General features: G+C 37.1%; 1 protein-coding gene across 1 annotated transcript; it reads right to left on the bottom strand.

Annotated features, from left to right (window-relative positions):
* Positions 1–8342: 8342 nt before the first annotated feature.
* Positions 8343–17942, bottom strand: lins1 (lines homolog 1). Its single transcript, XM_065294294.2, has 6 exons — positions 17294–17942; positions 16531–16620; positions 16203–16344; positions 14793–15371; positions 14316–14502; positions 8343–9257 (listed from the first exon to the last, which is right to left on the bottom strand). Exons 1-6 carry the CDS (start codon positions 17681–17683, stop codon positions 8597–8599), a joined length of 2049 nt encoding a protein of 682 aa, XP_065150366.1. The 5' UTR covers positions 17684–17942; the 3' UTR covers positions 8343–8596.
* Between the last annotated feature and the right edge of the window lie 77 nt (positions 17943–18019).

The raw sequence follows: 18019 nt of genomic DNA on the forward strand, positions 1-18019 counted from the left end.
TCTTCAATGGCATCATAAAGCACCTTTAAGAGTATAATTGCTCGCCCCTCCTCAAAAAGAGGCACACTTAAAGTCATCAAATTTTAACACCTAAAAGAGCTTAATGGTAAGGTGTGGTTTCTCGGACAGGGGGTTTAAGCCTATAGTCCCAGATTAAAATGAATGTTTGAGCTGTTTTAAAGGATTAGTTCACTTTCTTAAAAAAAATCCAGATAATTTACTCACCACCATGTCATCCAAAATGTTGATGTCTTTCTTTATTCAGTCGAGAAGAAATTATGTTTTTGAGGAAAACATTCCAGAATTTTTCTCATTTTAATGGAATTTAATGGACCCCAACACGTAACAGTTTAATTCAGTTTAAAATTGCAGTTTCACCTGAGTTTCAAAGGACTCTAAATGATCCCAAACTAGGCTTAAGGGTCTTATCTTGCGAAATGATTGTCATATTTGACATGAAAAATAAAAAATATGCACTTTTAAACCACAACTTCTCGTCTTCCTCCGGTCGTGTGACGCGCCAGCGCGACCTCACATGATACGTCATCACGTCAAGAGGTCACGAATGACGAATGCGAAACTACGCCCCAGTGTTTACGTGTGGAGGAAGGGGACTGTTCCGACGTTGTTGTTTGTCAAACGGTACTAATTAATATCTTTGTGTCAGTTAATTGTTTAAAATGGTCTGCAAGCATGCGTTTCATATATGTAACACATGACCTTTCCACGGCATTACGCAATTACGTGAGGTCGCGCTGGCTTGTCACACAGCCGGAGGAAGAAGAGAAGTTGTGGTTTAAAAGTGCATGTTTTATTTTTCTTGTTTCGCTAGATAAGAACCGTATGCCTCTTTGGGATCATTTAGAGTCCTTTGAAACTCTGTTGAAACTGCAATTTTAAACTGCATTTAAACTGTTACGTGTTGGAGTCCATTAAAATGAGAAAAATCCTGGAATGTTTTCCTCAAAAAAACATAATTTCTTCTCGACTGAACAAAGAAAGACATCAACATTTTGGATGACATGGTGGTGAGTGAATTATCTGGATTTTTTTAAGAAAATGGACTAATCTTTTAACTAAAAATAGCCTGCACTGACATCTTTTAAAATATATCAGTGCCATTGTTTTGAAACCATATAACCATTTTTGTTTCTTTAAAGAGCCATTTAGTAAAAGGTTCTTAAAAGAATATACATTTTAATAATCTGAAGAACATTTTTTCACCTTAAAGCTTTTGTGAGACAGACAGGGGTTTTTGTTTCTGATGTCCAGACTTATACTTCCTCATCAAAGACATGTATAATTTGGCAGTTTACCATCTGATCTCACTCGGTGACTGACTAAAGCTTTGTCTATACTCGCGCTATGCTCCACACCGTGAGCCTCCGCTATTCGTGCCCGCGTCTCAACAAACAGACGTGACTCTTGTCTTGAGGCTACATAAGACTGGATGAAACCATGCAGTGAATGCTGGGTAATTTTGCTGGAATTGTAGAAACAAGCCATAACTTTGTTTGATTGGTAACTCTTTGATAGATACATTTATAATTTCTATTACATTCCTACTATTTCTGTAATAATAAAAATTATATCTGAGGGCCCCAAAAGTAATGTCTCCCCTCTTAGTGACACCCCTGGAGACAGAAAGGATCTTCACAAGTTAAAGGTGCTTTAATATCCATTTAGACAGAAAAGGTTCTTCTATGGCAGTGCTTCCCAAACTGTGGGCTGAGGGGCCTTGGCTAGGCTAAATCAAAATATGAAAATAATTTAAAATGTTCTGAAATGCGATTTTTTTCTTCCTTATTACATAAACATAAAGGATATAGATTTTTTTCTCCATTATAGTGAGGTGAGATACATTGCTTGTAAATGGTTTTAGATTGTTTTTTAACATAGTTATGTAACTCATTGCAATAGATTTGTGAACTAGTATGTAGCTTCTGTTACACACTTTGATGCATTATAATTGTATGCAGAAAGTATGTAGCGTTATTGGTTTAAATATATTTGTTAAGAATGTTTATGTAATCTTTCACCAGAATATTAAAATATTACATTTTATGTTAGTTCTCATCATTCACATTGAATTCGTAAAAACTGGTTAATTAATGTTGATAATTTTGTGCAAAGTAACAATCTGCTTTATTAAATATATGTAATATACAAATGGGGGGAGGGGTCGAGAAGCTTTTGCTATATTTTGGGGGGGCTAACCACTCTGAAGTTTGGGAAGTTCTGTTCTAGCATTGTGAAGCACCTTTATTTTTATGCTTGTGTATGCTTGTAAAAATAACTTTTTTAATGTCCAGTTCTCAACTGTGGCCCTTGAGATCCACTTTTCTGCTGAGTTTAGCTCCAGCCCTAATTAAACACACTTGAGCAAGGTAATCAAGGTCTTCAGAAATACCAGAAAATTGCAGGCAGGTGAGTTTGGCCCCCGAGATCTACTTTTCTGCAGAATTTAGCTCTAACCTAGATCAGAGTTAAGAACTTGTCCTAATATAACTAAGGCCTGGTCCTTAATCTAAACCCTGTCCGGGAAACTGCCCGATTTAAGCTTTATTTAACCTTTGGTGTGAGAGACCCAGGTTCGAATCCACTGTGACACATCATTGTGTCTCATGAGCAAGACACTTAACCCCTAGTTTCTCCAGAGGCGTGCGACCTCTGACATATATAGCAATTGTAAGTCGCTTTGGATAAAAGCGTCAGCTAAATGAATAAATGAAATGAATAAATGAATTTAAATCTTTCATCTTAAGAATAATGTGGATTCAACATAAACCTCCATCCATTTAACTCTGGTATCATTTTTTTAAATCTTGCCTATGGAGAGATTAACCGCTGTGGTTAGGTGAACAGAACTTTGTTTAATCAGATATGGGCGCCAGTTCTGGAACAATTACCATCCAGTTTACAACAAATAATTTAAGGAAATTTTGTTTTAGGAGATTTATAATTTTTTTTTACAAAATAATTGTTTATAATTGGGTTACTCCTTTTTTTATATAAATTTCCCTGTAATAATGTATTTTTGTTGTGGTGGAACTTGAATGTTTGATTTTGTGTTTGTGATCAGATAAAGATAAAAAAAGAATAAGCCTATAGTACTACTAACACACGGTAAAGTACGAAAATTGATGCAGGCAACTTATAATAATGTAACTTAGGGAGTCAGGTCCTGAATTATCATATCTTTTCAAAAGCAATAAATGACATCGCATTTAAATAATTTAGTCTCGAGACTCTTCTGTTGCTAGAGCATGGACATGTTGTAACTCGATTGTGTTTTAATGGGTACAAAGTCAATTAGTATGTAAATTAATATGCTTATTTATTATGTAAGACAAGGTGGTTTGTTTACATGCAATAAAAATTATCTTTATATTAAATTACATTATACATTATAAAAGGCACAATTAGATTTGCAAATTGTAGGACACTCCACTTATAATCTTCCGAGATTCTTGATGTATTAAATTAATTAAAGTTCTCCTTTCATATAATAAGTCTTATCATGACACCAGATCTGCTAAACTGCTGCCTTTCCCTTTGAAAAGCTGTTGGCTGCATGTATAGTTGTTGATTCTGGACATTTGCATGCAAAGTGAAGGAAATTGAATTTTCCCATTAGCTGGTGATGTCATTTAAATGTTAATGCTGTTGGGCCCTAATCCCTTAAAGATCGACTGATCATCTGAGTGTGGATCTTAAGTAAAAATGACATTACAGATTCACAAGAACAACTTTTAATGCTGTTTGCATTGCAAGCAGTTAATGCAAATTGTTAACTGTAGCTCAGTTGGTTATGCATTGCTTTAGCAACACAAAGGTTCTGGGTTTGAATATCCGGTAGCACACATACCTGTATTTGTAAAATGAAGGGGTTGAATGCACTGTAAAAGCATCTGCTAAATGATCATATGTGACTATGAACAACAGGACATAAAATATTGCGCTAATACTTTGCGTCAGGAGTTTGTTTATGTGTTACAAGATGTATTAAACTTTGTTAGGCAACTATATGCTTTCAAGCTCAGACATTAATAATACAATCAAAATTTCTGGATTTTTAACTATTTTACCTGCAGGCAATAAAACAGGTCAAGTCCCACAGACGTACATTGAATGCAGGACTGACACTATATAAAGGCAAGAGTATTTTATGTCCTGGATTGCTATTCAGTTATTTTGATGAAAAAAATTATGTGTGCTTAAGATAACAATGGTACCACTGGTAGAAGACTGGCAGAAAGGTTTATGTGCTAGGCTAAGATGCATTGTCTGAAATCTCTACATAATTCAACGACGTGTTATCAGTCTTTCCTCAAACAAATTTTTTACATGCACTTAAAAAAATGCCAAACATTTAGGGTGTGCTCACCATATGCGTACCGTACAATACGCGAGTACGTTTGACCCCAACGTGTGCTCACACAATTATGTGATCACTCCATAGCACAGTGGTTCCAAAATGTTTTAATTTCACGACCCACAAAATATTTTTGGAGAAATTTGCAAAAACTACATTTAGAAAATGTGTTCTTATTAAGAAGGAAGTAGTTTATATTTTCCATGTCATTATATAAATGAAATGTACATTTAATTGCAACCCCGAAATACCTGATATCAAAACCATTGCGATAAATTGTCCTCAGTATGAGGCAAAACTTTTTTGGGGTTTTTCATTATAAAAAGTGACTTTGTGCGACCCACCTGATCCCACTGCGTGACCCACTAGTGGGTCCCGACCATAGACTGTAAAAATACTGTGGCAATTTGTAAAATTATTTGTTTTCAGTGTTTTGATGGCTGAATGACCAGCATCCTGACACAATACAATAGATTTAAAGTGCACGCCTTGGACATGTTTTGATGATGTAAGTCGTGTATGGATCATAAAGTGTAGTGTGAGTGCAGACGAGCGGGAAAAGGAGAACAATCACAATCAGGTATGGTTCAGTCCATATAACTCTTTCCCCGCCATTGACGAGTTATCTCGTCAATTAAGAGAAAACGCTTCCCCGCCAATGACAAAAAATTCCGGCTTTCCGCAATACCGCTATTATCCACCTTCTGCAACTCTTACAACCCTGAAGTAATGCCTCGCATGAAAAAGCCAGAACTCCGTGTATGTTTTAAGATCGCTCTGCATCTGATCTCTATCAAAAGTCTTTTGCAAAAATTTAATTATCTAATCATTTAATTTTTGCTTAAAATTGGGTTTTTTTAAGAAACCTACCCCTATTTGAGAAGTGATAAAAGAGAACTAATGAAACTTTTTTTTTTAAAGCAGAGGGTCTGTTCTTTCATTTGATATATTGTTTGTTTATATATTTAAAGATTTTCTGGAAAGCATTAAACTTCTGTCAAAATCATGAAAAATGCTGCCGCTGGCTGGCAACTTTTTTTAAACTCTGGCGGGGAAAGAGTTAAGTATAATGTGAATATATGAAGAGTTTGGTCAAAGAGTATAGAAGCACAAGAGGGGAAACTCAATAGAACGTTCCATTGCAACACCAGCGCCCAGCAGCAGCCCCACGAATCCGCCATTTTGGAATGAAAGCGAATCGGGAGTCAACTAGAAGTAATGGCAATATCAGCTACTTTGTACATTAAAAGATCAAATTCAAACTGAATGATGATAACACAGAATAACATACAATCAGACCAGTGATCATTAATCCCTTTTTACAGCTTATTTTCAGATATTTAGACAAGTCTTCCACTTTTCTATAGGCTAATTTTACATAGATACATACCGACATAAACTCATCCACACATAATATTTTGGCTCCATATACATACACATATACACACATATACATGTGAATTGCTCGAAATTGATTAAGTCAAAAAAAAACAGCCATTGTCCAAAAGTGGCAATTATACTGTAGGATAACAGACAGAGCAATGCATCATGTTCTATAAGATTTTGTAGCGGGATCCAGGGGATTAATATGTACAAAATATATTTCATACCTAGTGGAGTTGGTAACTAATAATAGTAGTAAATGTGTAAAGTAGCATAAAATAGAATTACATAATAAAGCAAGAAAAAAACTACCTCAAATGTGTATCTATTTAATGATTTGATTCCACAACTGATAACAACAACAAATCAACACATACATACAAGACAATACAGAGTTTCGTGTAGGTGTAGCAAGTGAAAAAAAAATGTAATTTAAGAAACTTACTATTGCGCTTCTGATTTGGCTGTGAGATTTGCTGAGAATGAATTGAGAATGAATTGGCTGTGAGAATTTTCATTCCAAAATGGCGGCCGCGCTACTGAAGCGCCACCTAGTGACTGTTGCCAAAAACGAATGAGAGTTTCCCCTCTTGTGCTATACTCTTTGGTTTGGTACCAAAACCCAATAAACGCCATTTATAAAAAAAACAGTTACTGCAGTACTGTATCAGATCAGTATTAAAAAATAAATTCTGAATTTCACGCAAAATACAATATCCGGTGTGTTATTCTGTCATCTTTTCTCCTTTTTTCCCAAAACGCAATAAACGCCACTCCTCCTTTTCTGCAGAATGCAATAAATACGCTCCACATATTACAGCGCACCATTCCACGCATTGTAAACAACAATGGTGGGACGGAATACACACGGAATCCTAGTTTCCCTCATCTACTTTGTACTTCGTGATCAACAAACAAACAAAAACAAAATAATACTTTGATGGCATTGATAAACCTGTGAGAGTTTTCTGTGAGGGGAAAGAAACGTAAGCCAATAACATCTAATAATTTATGCGAGAGGCACTCGGGCGAAGGAAAAATGCCGGTTGCTTGTTCTCCCGACAGCATCAAGCTTCTCTCATGCTAACACATTGACCCCAAGGGATCTCATGAAAAACTTTGTAAATTTGTAGTATTTTGATTTTTTTTTTTTTAAATGATCTGTTTTTATAATAAATCTTTGAAAATGTAATTATCGATTTGAATTTTTTTATGTTATTATTACCTAAAGATGCTATGCGAAAGTTTGTTACAGAAAATAGTGGTTTTCATTTTGTCACTTTCTTGGTATAGAAAAAACGTTTTTACCAAAATTAGGCAAAAAAGACTTATTGCGTTTTGAAACCAAACTCTTCATATATAAAGCTCTTTAGACTAGAATCAACCAATTACATCGAATACCCAACCTGATCTCACAAAAAATTTACCTGTTTTACGTGCTGGCAATTTCACATGAATGTGTAGTCATTGGGGCGTTACCCTTTCAAAAAGTACACCTTTGCCCCTAAAGAGTTCAAATCAGGGTTCCCACTCTAAGCCAAATGTCAAATTCCTTGACTTTTCACCGACTTTTCCTGACTAAGAAGCAGAATTTTCATGACGTACATGAGATGCCGTAAGCCTGATAAAGTAGTGTACACCGTGAGTTAACACCGTGAATAAACAATGCCAATAAACATCGGTTTAGAATCTAGTCTCACTTAAAATCAGAGGCTTGGACACGGAAACAGCATTCCTTATGTCAAACTTTATTTACAAGATGATAAAGTGACAAAATCCCTAATATTTCATGATTTTTTTTTAAATATTATATAAAAAGCGAGAGTAATTATGAGTTTATATGGAAGCAAACTAATATTATGTCAGAGTCCGCTGCTTGTTTAGCAAGTAAACATGCTGCACAGTGTTTTGTACGTTTATATGTTGGAGCTTTCTCTGAATTTTCAGCGCAATTGATGAAATAGGATCGCGCAACTTTCACGCTTTCAAAACGAAACTACGGAGAACACCCGCAGTAGTTTTATCAATGAAAGGCTAAAAATAGCGCTGTTCACTGTATGTTCACACCAGAAGTAAAAAAAAAGACGTAAAACTTGTGTTTAATACCTCAGATTAGATAAATGGGCGGAGAGAAGGTGTCGCGTAAGGCTGTTCGAACACATTCAACCGCATTTGCGTTCCGCAACTCCAAAGCGATCCGATCGACAGTGTTTTCGACTACCTCTGGATGTGGTTGAAAGTGGTCGAAAGTGGACGCGTTGAAAACGTTTTAAACACTGTTTACACCTGGCATTAACTTCGTCCACTTGTGATCTGATCAACGAAAACGCATGTTAATGCCAAGTGTAAACAGCCTCATATTTGCACCTAAATTTTACTTGCTTTTAAAAGGTATTACTACTACTACCCCAGCTAGGGGACCTTTCTGGACCATTTTTTTCTGACACTGTACATATTACTTAAATAAGTAGTCTTTAAATATTGGGGCAATCCAATATTGTATCCTTAAAGAGTCAAATGATACAATTTGCTTTAATTAATTGCAGACAGGGTCTCTACACAATGACTATGTGACTTTGGTCACTATATTTAAAGTTATTTTTAATGAAACAATATGTTTATAATACATCAAGTGTTTTTGATCTCTGAAGATGAAAAAAATAAAATCGTTATGAAATTAAGCCTTTCAGCAGGCTTAAGACGCATAACCACAGGTTGCTCCAGGGAGGATTATCCCCATTAATGTCCTGTCAAGACATGGGAAACTGGTACGTATCTGTAAAGATCTGGAGCTTTTGTGGGTGCAGAATCTTGTGTTTCTGGTTATAATAATCCTTGTTAGACAGCTTTGAGTCTTGGTTGACTTACCAAGTTCTTTTTGGGTTGAAGATTGTTTAACAGTTTTAAAAGGGAGGCAGGGTTGTAGGGAAAGAGCGCCTTGTTGTGCAGTCTCGTTATTGCCACCTTCAACTCCTCAAGACACGCCAGCACTTTATCAAACAGACATTCAGATACACAATCTTGTTCCATCGTGGTTACAGATGGGTACAACGATCCTTTTACCTCCATCCTACCAAAATCAACTGCATTCGTGTGGAGGTCAGAACTGCTCTCTTCTGCCTCCTCAGATTCATCTGAGCTTCCATAATCAACCAGTCGTGGAACTGTGGCGGCTCTGACATCACTTCCTGTTGCGCAGGAAACTACATACATCTGAGACGATTCTGGTGTTTCTCTATCCATGAGATTAGCTGTCAGTTTTCTAGGGACACCGAGGTTCCCATCAGAATCTTCAACATGACGACAAGACCTACAAAACCCCGTCCAGTCCTCACGGAGGAGCTTCAAGTAGCGGACGCAATACTCCAAGAAACAGGTTTCTGTGGAAATGAGGAAATCGAGTAGCACGGTGTGGTCGAAGGAGAGGGACCGGAGCAAGATAATGAAATGACAGTGGGGGTTACAGCCCCAAAGGCAAACAGGAACTGAGAAATTCAAACTGTGAAGAGAAAAAACAAATCCTATTCACCATTTACTTAGCATTGTTTGCAATGGCATATTTTAGACTTTATCTTAACCTTCAAATGCATGAATGCAATCACTGTGCTTTAAGGTGCGGTCGCACTAGATTTTAGGATTGTGAAATTACCCCCAGGCACATTAGCTACTATCTATCTCAATTTAGTGTAATTGTTTAAGCATGTGTCTAATTTAGCTTGAAAGGTATTGTTAATTTACTCCTTTACTTTGATCTTTTACTTTACCTGTATGCTGTGTTTTTAATTTGGAAGATTAAATAAATTAAAGTAAAAAAATTTAACTTTTTGGGGGGTGAACTCTTCCCTAACATATTGCACAGGTACTGTACATGATTACCTAATGTTTGTATTCTTGTACTTAAAATGACATTAAGCTTCAGCCCAAGGCAGGATCTTACTACTAGTTTTACTTGATCCTAGTGTTGCGGTTGACATCATGACATTCTTTCAGATGTAATGTGCATGGTTCAGTTTTGTGCATACTTTCTTATTACAAGATTTGTTACCTGTTCAAGCCTATTGTTAATGTAAATGTGAATGTCAATAGTGCAAATTGAAAATAAGGGCCAATGGAAACACGTCAATTTAGTAAAAACTCCCATATATCGCAAATTCTTTTTACGCAGGCATTTCATAAAAGGTGTATTTCGCAAAACTGCAATGGAATCAGGTCACCTGATGCAAGTAGGTCACATAATCATTATTTGAACATGACGCGGTATGTATGTACTAAAACCTTCCAGAAACAGCTCAAATATGTGTCTGCTCCCAAGTATAAGAGGCTTTCCTTGCCAATGATGTTTGGATAATACTCCTACATCTATTTTGATTTAAAAAACGGTACTATTATCTCCAAGAAACACCTATACATTGCCGTTCTTAAGTTTAAGGGGCTTTCCTTGGCTTTAAATGTATATTTCACCCAAAAGTGAAAATTATGTCATCATTTACTCACTCTCATGTTGTTCTAAACTTGTATGAGAGTTATTTTGATGAACACAAAAGAAGATATTTTGATAAATGATGGTAAGCACACGGCTGATGGTAACCATTGACTTCCATAGTAGGAAAACAAATATTATGGAAGTATTGTGATAAATGATGAAGAAGATATTTTGATAAATGATGGTAAGCAGGTGACAGTACCCATTAAATTGCATTGTATTTCAGTTACAATTTGTTAGTTAAGGTGGTAGGGTTGGGCGAGTGGGCGGGGACGGGGGCGTGGCAATCAAAGGGGTGGGTCATGATGAAAATGTAAATATTTTTATTTAAAACACTCAAATAAAACTTAATTTTGAAGAAACTATGACAGAAAATGAACACATACTGGATTATTAATGAATTAAATGTTTTTAACAGATACTTCTAATGGGAATAGCTGTGTGATAAAGTGAAACTAAAGGGTTAATAAAGACATACTAAAGCAGATGTTGTAGAACGGCAGGCGAACGATGATAGATGGCGCAAAAATGGTAAAAACTGATTATTTCCCACTATTAATTACATTATCTTAAAGGAGTGTAACTACTGTAGAATGTAAATAATGCACATGAATAAAGTGAGCAAGAGCGAAAAAAAACTTAAAGGGCATTTTTCTCGGTTTCTGGTTTTGCGTTGTTTCACGGTGTGAAGCGTGTCCGCGGTACTCTCCAAGATCTTTTATCAACTGGCTAAATATCCTCCAGACAGTGACGTTCCGGACCACGTCTTTCACATTTCGGCCGTGTGAAGCGCGTCCCCGCTCGCGGTGTGAAGCGTGTATGCGCTATTCTCCGAGATGAACTTGACGGCCTTTTGTGCAGCAACATCTTTTTTTGGATGACCTAGTTAAGGCGGTAGGGTTTCGAAGCTTAGGCGGGCCGTTTCTGCGGGAAACCCTGTATTTGTTATCCTACTATGGAAGTCAATGGTTACAATCAGCTGTGCGCTTACCATTATTTATCAAAATATCTTCTTTTGTATTAATCAAAAAAACATTTATACAGATTTAGAACAACATTATGAGAAAATGATGACACAATTTTCATTTTTGGTAAACTATCCCTTTAAAGTTTGGATAATACTCTTACTTCTCCTTCGGTTAAAAATAATGCCTAGTGTGGTGGATTTGATATTAGAAAACCTACCAACATCAGTCGACGTGATGTTTGGAATGACTTAGCGCGACAGGAAAAACTATGTTTCAGTCACATATCATTAGTTAATAGAAACGCAGACATTTAGAAAATAACGCTTACGTTTTGCGCAAATCTGCAATGGAAACGCAGCTAGTGATGTAGCTTAGTAGGAGGGTTTCAGTTACCAGCATTTATATTTAAATATGGATTCCATGTCTGCAAATCTAACATTTAAAATTAAATATTAATAACGAAGAGCTTTTATACAATATGGGCTTGTTTGCTGTGGTCGAGCCTGAGTGTGAATGTTCACGGCTCTCCCCCCAGCGTTGGTATGGAGAGGGCGACAGCTGCGCATATGTGCTTTGGAAAGTGGAATTTATCAGTTGTAATCATGTAATGTGGACACTTATAATCATTGGATAAAATGCATGTGCAGGTTACTTTGAAAGCCCCCTAAGCGATATTGAGTCTAATTCTAGTAAATATTGTAAAAATATATATATATTTAAGTTTCCCAATGCTGTATGTATCTTTAAAGCGGTGGTAAACTGACGTTTTCTGATGGTTTGATGGTGATTATGAAGTGCACTGTGTTCATGCTTAGTTTTGTTTTATATATTTTTACCGTTGTTTCCATTCTCCTAAAAACAGACAGTTGAGTTCCTGGTTTTTTGAAACTAAAACAAGTTTGTAGACTTTGTCATATAAGTATGAATTAGTATGTAGCTAACTGGCTAGCGGAACCAAACAACGTTGTCCCATGTTTACACCTTACACACGTTTACAATATAAAAAGCATCCCAACATGGCTTCACCCCGGTTCTGGGTAGAGGGGATACAGCTACGTCCAAATCTCAAGAGATATAGGGATCTATCTTACACCCGACGCAATGCAGCGCAATGCGCAATGCAAGTGTCTTTTACTAGTTCCCCCCCGGGCGCAATTATCATTTTTACATTTAGCGCCACGTTGTTTAAATAGCAAATGCATTTGCGCCCATGGGCATTCTGGTCTGAAAACGAGGTGTGTTCAGGCACATTGTTGGCGCATTGCTATTTTGAGGCAACTAAAATAGACTACGCTAGTGACCAACTAAAACCTGGTCTAAAGTCAATGGTGCAATCTGTTTTTGTTATTAAAAGAGCGCATTAGTAATATGTGCCTGTAAACGGGACAACAACGCAGGTTTGCTTATCACATACATGAATGCGCAGCAGCACAAAAATGCTTTAAAATATGAAAGATTAAAGGATTGAATGTAAAAGATTATTATTGAGTCTCTTGGACATAAATGAGGACCGATTATGAGACGTTAGAAGGCACAAAGAGCTGCTTCACCTGTAGCCTGGTAAGTAAATAAATGCTTTGCTTTAAACAAATGCATCTGTTTTTAAATGTTTTTTTTTTTAACGCTCCCTCACGGATTTATTGTATATGATGACTCTGGACCTGTGGATATGGTGAGATGAGAAACATTTTTAAGTAATGCTTAAAAAAAAACTGACGCTGTCCAAGTGCTGAAACGTGCGGAGAGCCGTTTGTAAATTCTTTATCTCCTGTTTGTTACAAATAAAGTATTTTTAGAGTACAAACCTTTTCTTACATTTACTTCCATGACTAAAAGAAAATGGGTTTTAAAGGTTTTAATAAAAAAATAACAATTTCAATACAAGTGAAAAACAACACAATTATTTTACATTAATCTTAAACTGGTGGTCTTCTTTCTCCGCTTAGTTTTTCAGTTTACAAAGTCCGTCATCTAAATAGGGATTAGATAGCGCTAGCGCAACTGGCTTTTAAAGGGGATGAGAGCTGAGACTCCCATTGGTTTATTGTACGTTACGCCCAAAATACTCCCATTACTCATTAAAAAAATAGGACCAACCCTTTTCGACCATGCACTCGACGCACAAACCATTTTTCCAGTCGTTAAATTAGCAAAAGTTTATTCGGACACGCCCATTTAGACGTTGCGCTGTGACAGTGCGCTTAGATCGTTAACTCTTTCCCCGCCATTGACGAGATATCTCGTCAGTTAAGAGAAAACGCTTCCCCGCCAATGACGAGATTTTCCGTCTTTCCGCAATACCGCTATTATCCACCAGGTGGCGCCCTTCCGCAATTTTTTAAAACCGGAAGTATTGCCCTATGGCAAGCTGCTGCATGTCCGTGTCTGTTTTAAAGATTGCTCTGAATGGGATCTCTATGAAAAGTCCGTCATAAAAATGGAATTATCTCTGCTTTTTGCTCAAAATATGGTGTTTTTGCAAAAACCTACCCATATTCAAAAGCTGATTACAAAAGAACCACTGAAGGTAGGATGAAACGTTTTTGTTTTTTTGAAAGCAGAGGGTCTGTTCTTTCATTTGGTATATTGTATGTTTATATATTTAAAGAAGAACATTTTCTGGAAGGCATTAAACTTTGGTGAAAATCATGAAAAACGCTGGCGCTGGCTGGCAACTTTTTTTTTAAACGCTGGCGGTGAAAGAGTTAAAATAGGGGCCATAGGGTTTGGGGGTAGGATTAGGATGAAAACAGTGCTCAACCGATGATTTTGGCCGTAGCTGTATTCCTTCTAGCCACAACCCCTCATCCCCTTTGTTGCGTGTCCTGGGGGCATGGTAACAAACCCGGGAAGAAGCTCATTTGTAGGCGATCCAGCCATTCGTTTTATTTTTTTATAAAAAGATTAACAACAAATATCTCCCTTTGCATTAAACTCTGTAACTTTACAAATGTTGTCTGTGCTCAAACAGCAACATTACACACTAACTGAAGTAAAAAAAAGTGAAATCATAATCAAGGACCCCTTTAATTATCACTGTCATATCCACAATCTCTCAACCTATAGAAAAAAGCTCTATATAACAAGCTTGTAATAAATGACAAACCTTTTCTGATACAAGTACAAGGCAATGAGAGCTTTGGCTGATTCGATCATGTCATCATCCTGTTCAGCAAACACTGAAGTCACCCAGCAACAGTTGTGAGCTTCAGTAGACAGATGGGTCGCGTGACGCCGCAGGAACGACATGAGCTCTGTTAGATACTGGTGGACGTCAATGTTATTCTGAGCTCCTGAAAATGGAAGAAAATGCATTATCAAGGGATACATCGCCCCCTGATGTTTAAAATCAAATGCTGTGTGATTCTTTATGGGTTAAGCTGCTGCAATTGGATACATTACACATATGCACTTGGCAAGGTATACATTTTTTTTATCAGTATATCTATTCCATAGGAATTGAACCCACAACCTCTCAATGCTCTATCAGTTCCAATTCAGTTCTTGAAAATAAAAGTAATACGATTATTGAATTTTATTTTGATTCTTAACCTAATAAACTACAACAGTATGAAAGTGTTACCTTTCCCACAAGTGGACTGAATGTTTATTTCTAGTGACTTCAGCAGAATTAGACTCAAAGCTCTTAACATCACATCATCTCTCCAAGTTCCTCCAAGATGAACATCAAAGTTCCCACCAAAGAAACTGGGCTGAGCTTTCACAGACACTTCCTGGAGCCAACCGGCCTTCACTTCATTTAACACAGCATCTGCCACCGCCAACAGGTCTTCATTCAGCCCTTCATCCATATGTGACCCAGACTGCACGTCACCCAACGCCCAGTCCTCTCCAGCTCTCCGCAGAAGATTTCTCTTCAGAAGAAGTAACGCTCTTTTATTTACAAAATACTCCACGTCGGTTCTCATGACATGCAGAAGAGCTCGGGACTCAGTGAATACGATTCTTTGTACAGATGAACAGACACCGCATCTCAGCCGAGCAGCGCTGAGGACTTCGAGAAGGTCAAAGAAAGTGCACAAAGTTCTGCAATGTTTCATCACTTCAGTTTTGCGAGGTTCCAGTGTGTGTTGAGGAAGAAGGCTGGCGTACAAGCAAGTGAGGGATGGATCCACCGCTCCAAGAAGCTTTGTCAAAACATCTGTGTGGAGGAAAAACAGACATCTATTAAATGCTACTTATTCACAGAGAAATAAAGCAGCTGGGTCTGAATGATATGGCCATTCAACACATCAGTGACGCAGCAGGGTAAACAGCGGGCATTTACTATACAGATGTCATATTTAATAATTAATTACATATCAAATATAAGCTTGGCGCCTGAATAAGTGTGAGATCTATAGCTGTGTTTTCCATTAAAGAGTTTTAAAGACTGTAAAACTTTTGCATTATTTTCCTAAAGGTCCCATTCTTTCTGTGTTTTTGAAGCTTTGAGCTTTGATTGTGTTTACAGTGAGCAATATAACATGGGTTCATGTTTCACGTGTTAAAAATGCGGTATTTCACACAATTTACTCCTAAAAACGAGCTGATATATTCCTTGTTCTATGAAGTCGAAATGAGTTCTTATTGTGTAGTTTGTTTAGTGTGTTGTGATTCGACAGCAGTTTAGCTTGCCGTTAGCTTAGCTGGAGACTGACGTATTCCTTTGGGCAGAGTTTAGTCAAGAAACTGTTCTACTGACGTCATTAAAGCAGGAAGTAGAGAGCTGTAGTCCAAACCGGTGTCATGAGCAATTCGGTCTCCCCTAGGACCCCAAATGGTACCTAGCACTAATGCCTGGTCAAACATTTGTCATTGTGATATCTCGTCTGCGTTAGCGGCCTAGAAAGCCAATTACGTTGTACAAAGTAGAAGCATACAAATTGTTAGCTTATGCGGTTATTAATAGGCTTTTTAATTTGCGCAATGTGAAGGGTCGTGAAAGCACAGTTTAAGTTTGTGTATGATCATAAGAGATACGGTTCAGTACCGTTTTTGTTTCTGCAGTCTCCCCTCAGCACTCCTTTAATCACACAAGTGAGAGACCACAGACAGCAATCCAGTTCACCGCTGGGAGTTGATTTATAAAACACTTTAGCACAAGTGTCTCTCCAAAGTGAGCTGCTACTTCCCTAAAATCAACAATTACATATGAAATACCAAAGGTTTAATATGCGCTCCACACATTAATCCTGTTACATTACTATAAAATTGCCTTTACAGTCCATTTACTTTCTTAAAGGGATAGTTTCCCCCAAAAAAGAAAATTCTGTCATCATTTATTCACTCTATACAGGTTGTCTTTGAAATATACTTACAGTCATGGAAATGTCATTGATGACACAAGCTGACATGCACTTTGTAGACAAATGAGACACCAGTTGGTCCTGACAGTCAAGGAGGGAAACCTATGTCAAAATATTGAAGGAATCAAATCCAAACTATCAACCAACCAGTTATTAACATAAACTGTTCAAGGATTTCATCCCAAAATCAAAGGGAGAGGTTAACTTGGACGTTTTAAGAGTCTTTATCCATCTTATTTTTGACATAAATGTCAAAACCCTGCCTCCTTGATCTCTTTCGTGTAAGAATTCTGGTGAGTCGCTAAAGGTAATGGTAGTCGTATGGTACTTTTGAATGGCTAGTTAGTTAATGTTTATTATGAAATCCAGAAAAACTGGCATAATTTGTGCAGTTAGGGGTTGCCATAATAGCTGGTATAAATGCAGTAAATATAAAAAATTTGTTTTGACCATAATCCACAAAGAGCTGAATGTAGATGTGGCACACGGGCACTTATGATCTGTATCCACACATCTTCCAGTAAACAATTAATACAATAATTATACGTATAAAATACGTCTAAGAGTGTCCCCACAAAACATGGAAACCAGAATGTGTGTGTGTGTGTGTGTGTGTGTGTGTGTGTGTGTGTGTGTGTGTGTGTGTGTGTGTGTGTGTGTGTGTGTAACAATAAATGCTTGATACTCTTAGAGCAAAATAAAGTTTTTTTCTTTTTTTAGATTGTGTTGTCGTGTAACATGGGTAAGATGTATCCATAAAATAAGTGTACCATACCAGCTTTGCCATCAGATCCATTTCACACAGACTTCTCATAACGTCTTCATAGCATATTCTGACATCTTGTGGCAGACTCGGTGATGACAGTCTGGTAATGATGTTTTCAGTAAGAGTCAAACACAAGCACATAACGTCTGTATGACTGACAGATCCAGCTGTTTGCGATGTAAGACACGATGCTATTTTGCTGGCCAAGTCTTTACTGCTCAGGCTGGGAAGTGTTCCTGAATATAACGATAGGAAAATGTTGTGGAAATCCAAACTTGAAGCATCCATAATGTGATCAAGAGAACATGAAGATCTGCATCCAGAAGAAACATCAGTCATCTTTCGTGTGTACGTTTGCAACGTATGTTCAAATGGATAGACTTGAGATCTGGACTGCATATCCGCTGCATATTACAGTCCATGATAACGTTAGCTCTTGTAGACCTTCGTGGTTCACAGGAAATGATCAAATACGCCAAATAAATTGTTTACATACGGTAGACCTGCTAACGTGATTTCCGGGTTAAAGCAGAATTAAAAACATAACAAAAAGTAAAAATCAGCTTCAGGACACAAAACATTTCACTAACAATGCTAGTTTGTATTACGCATTTTATAAATTAAGTGCACAAACTGAACAAACTTAAAAAAAAAAAACACATGGACGACTGTTTGCCGTCAAGCTTTCTACACTGTCGCAAAAAAGACGTCATCCGGCAGGGTTCTTTGCTGCAG

This window comes from Paramisgurnus dabryanus, chromosome 2 (assembly GCF_030506205.2).
Source record: "Paramisgurnus dabryanus chromosome 2, PD_genome_1.1, whole genome shotgun sequence".
Lineage (NCBI taxonomy): Eukaryota > Metazoa > Chordata > Actinopteri > Cypriniformes > Cobitidae > Paramisgurnus > Paramisgurnus dabryanus.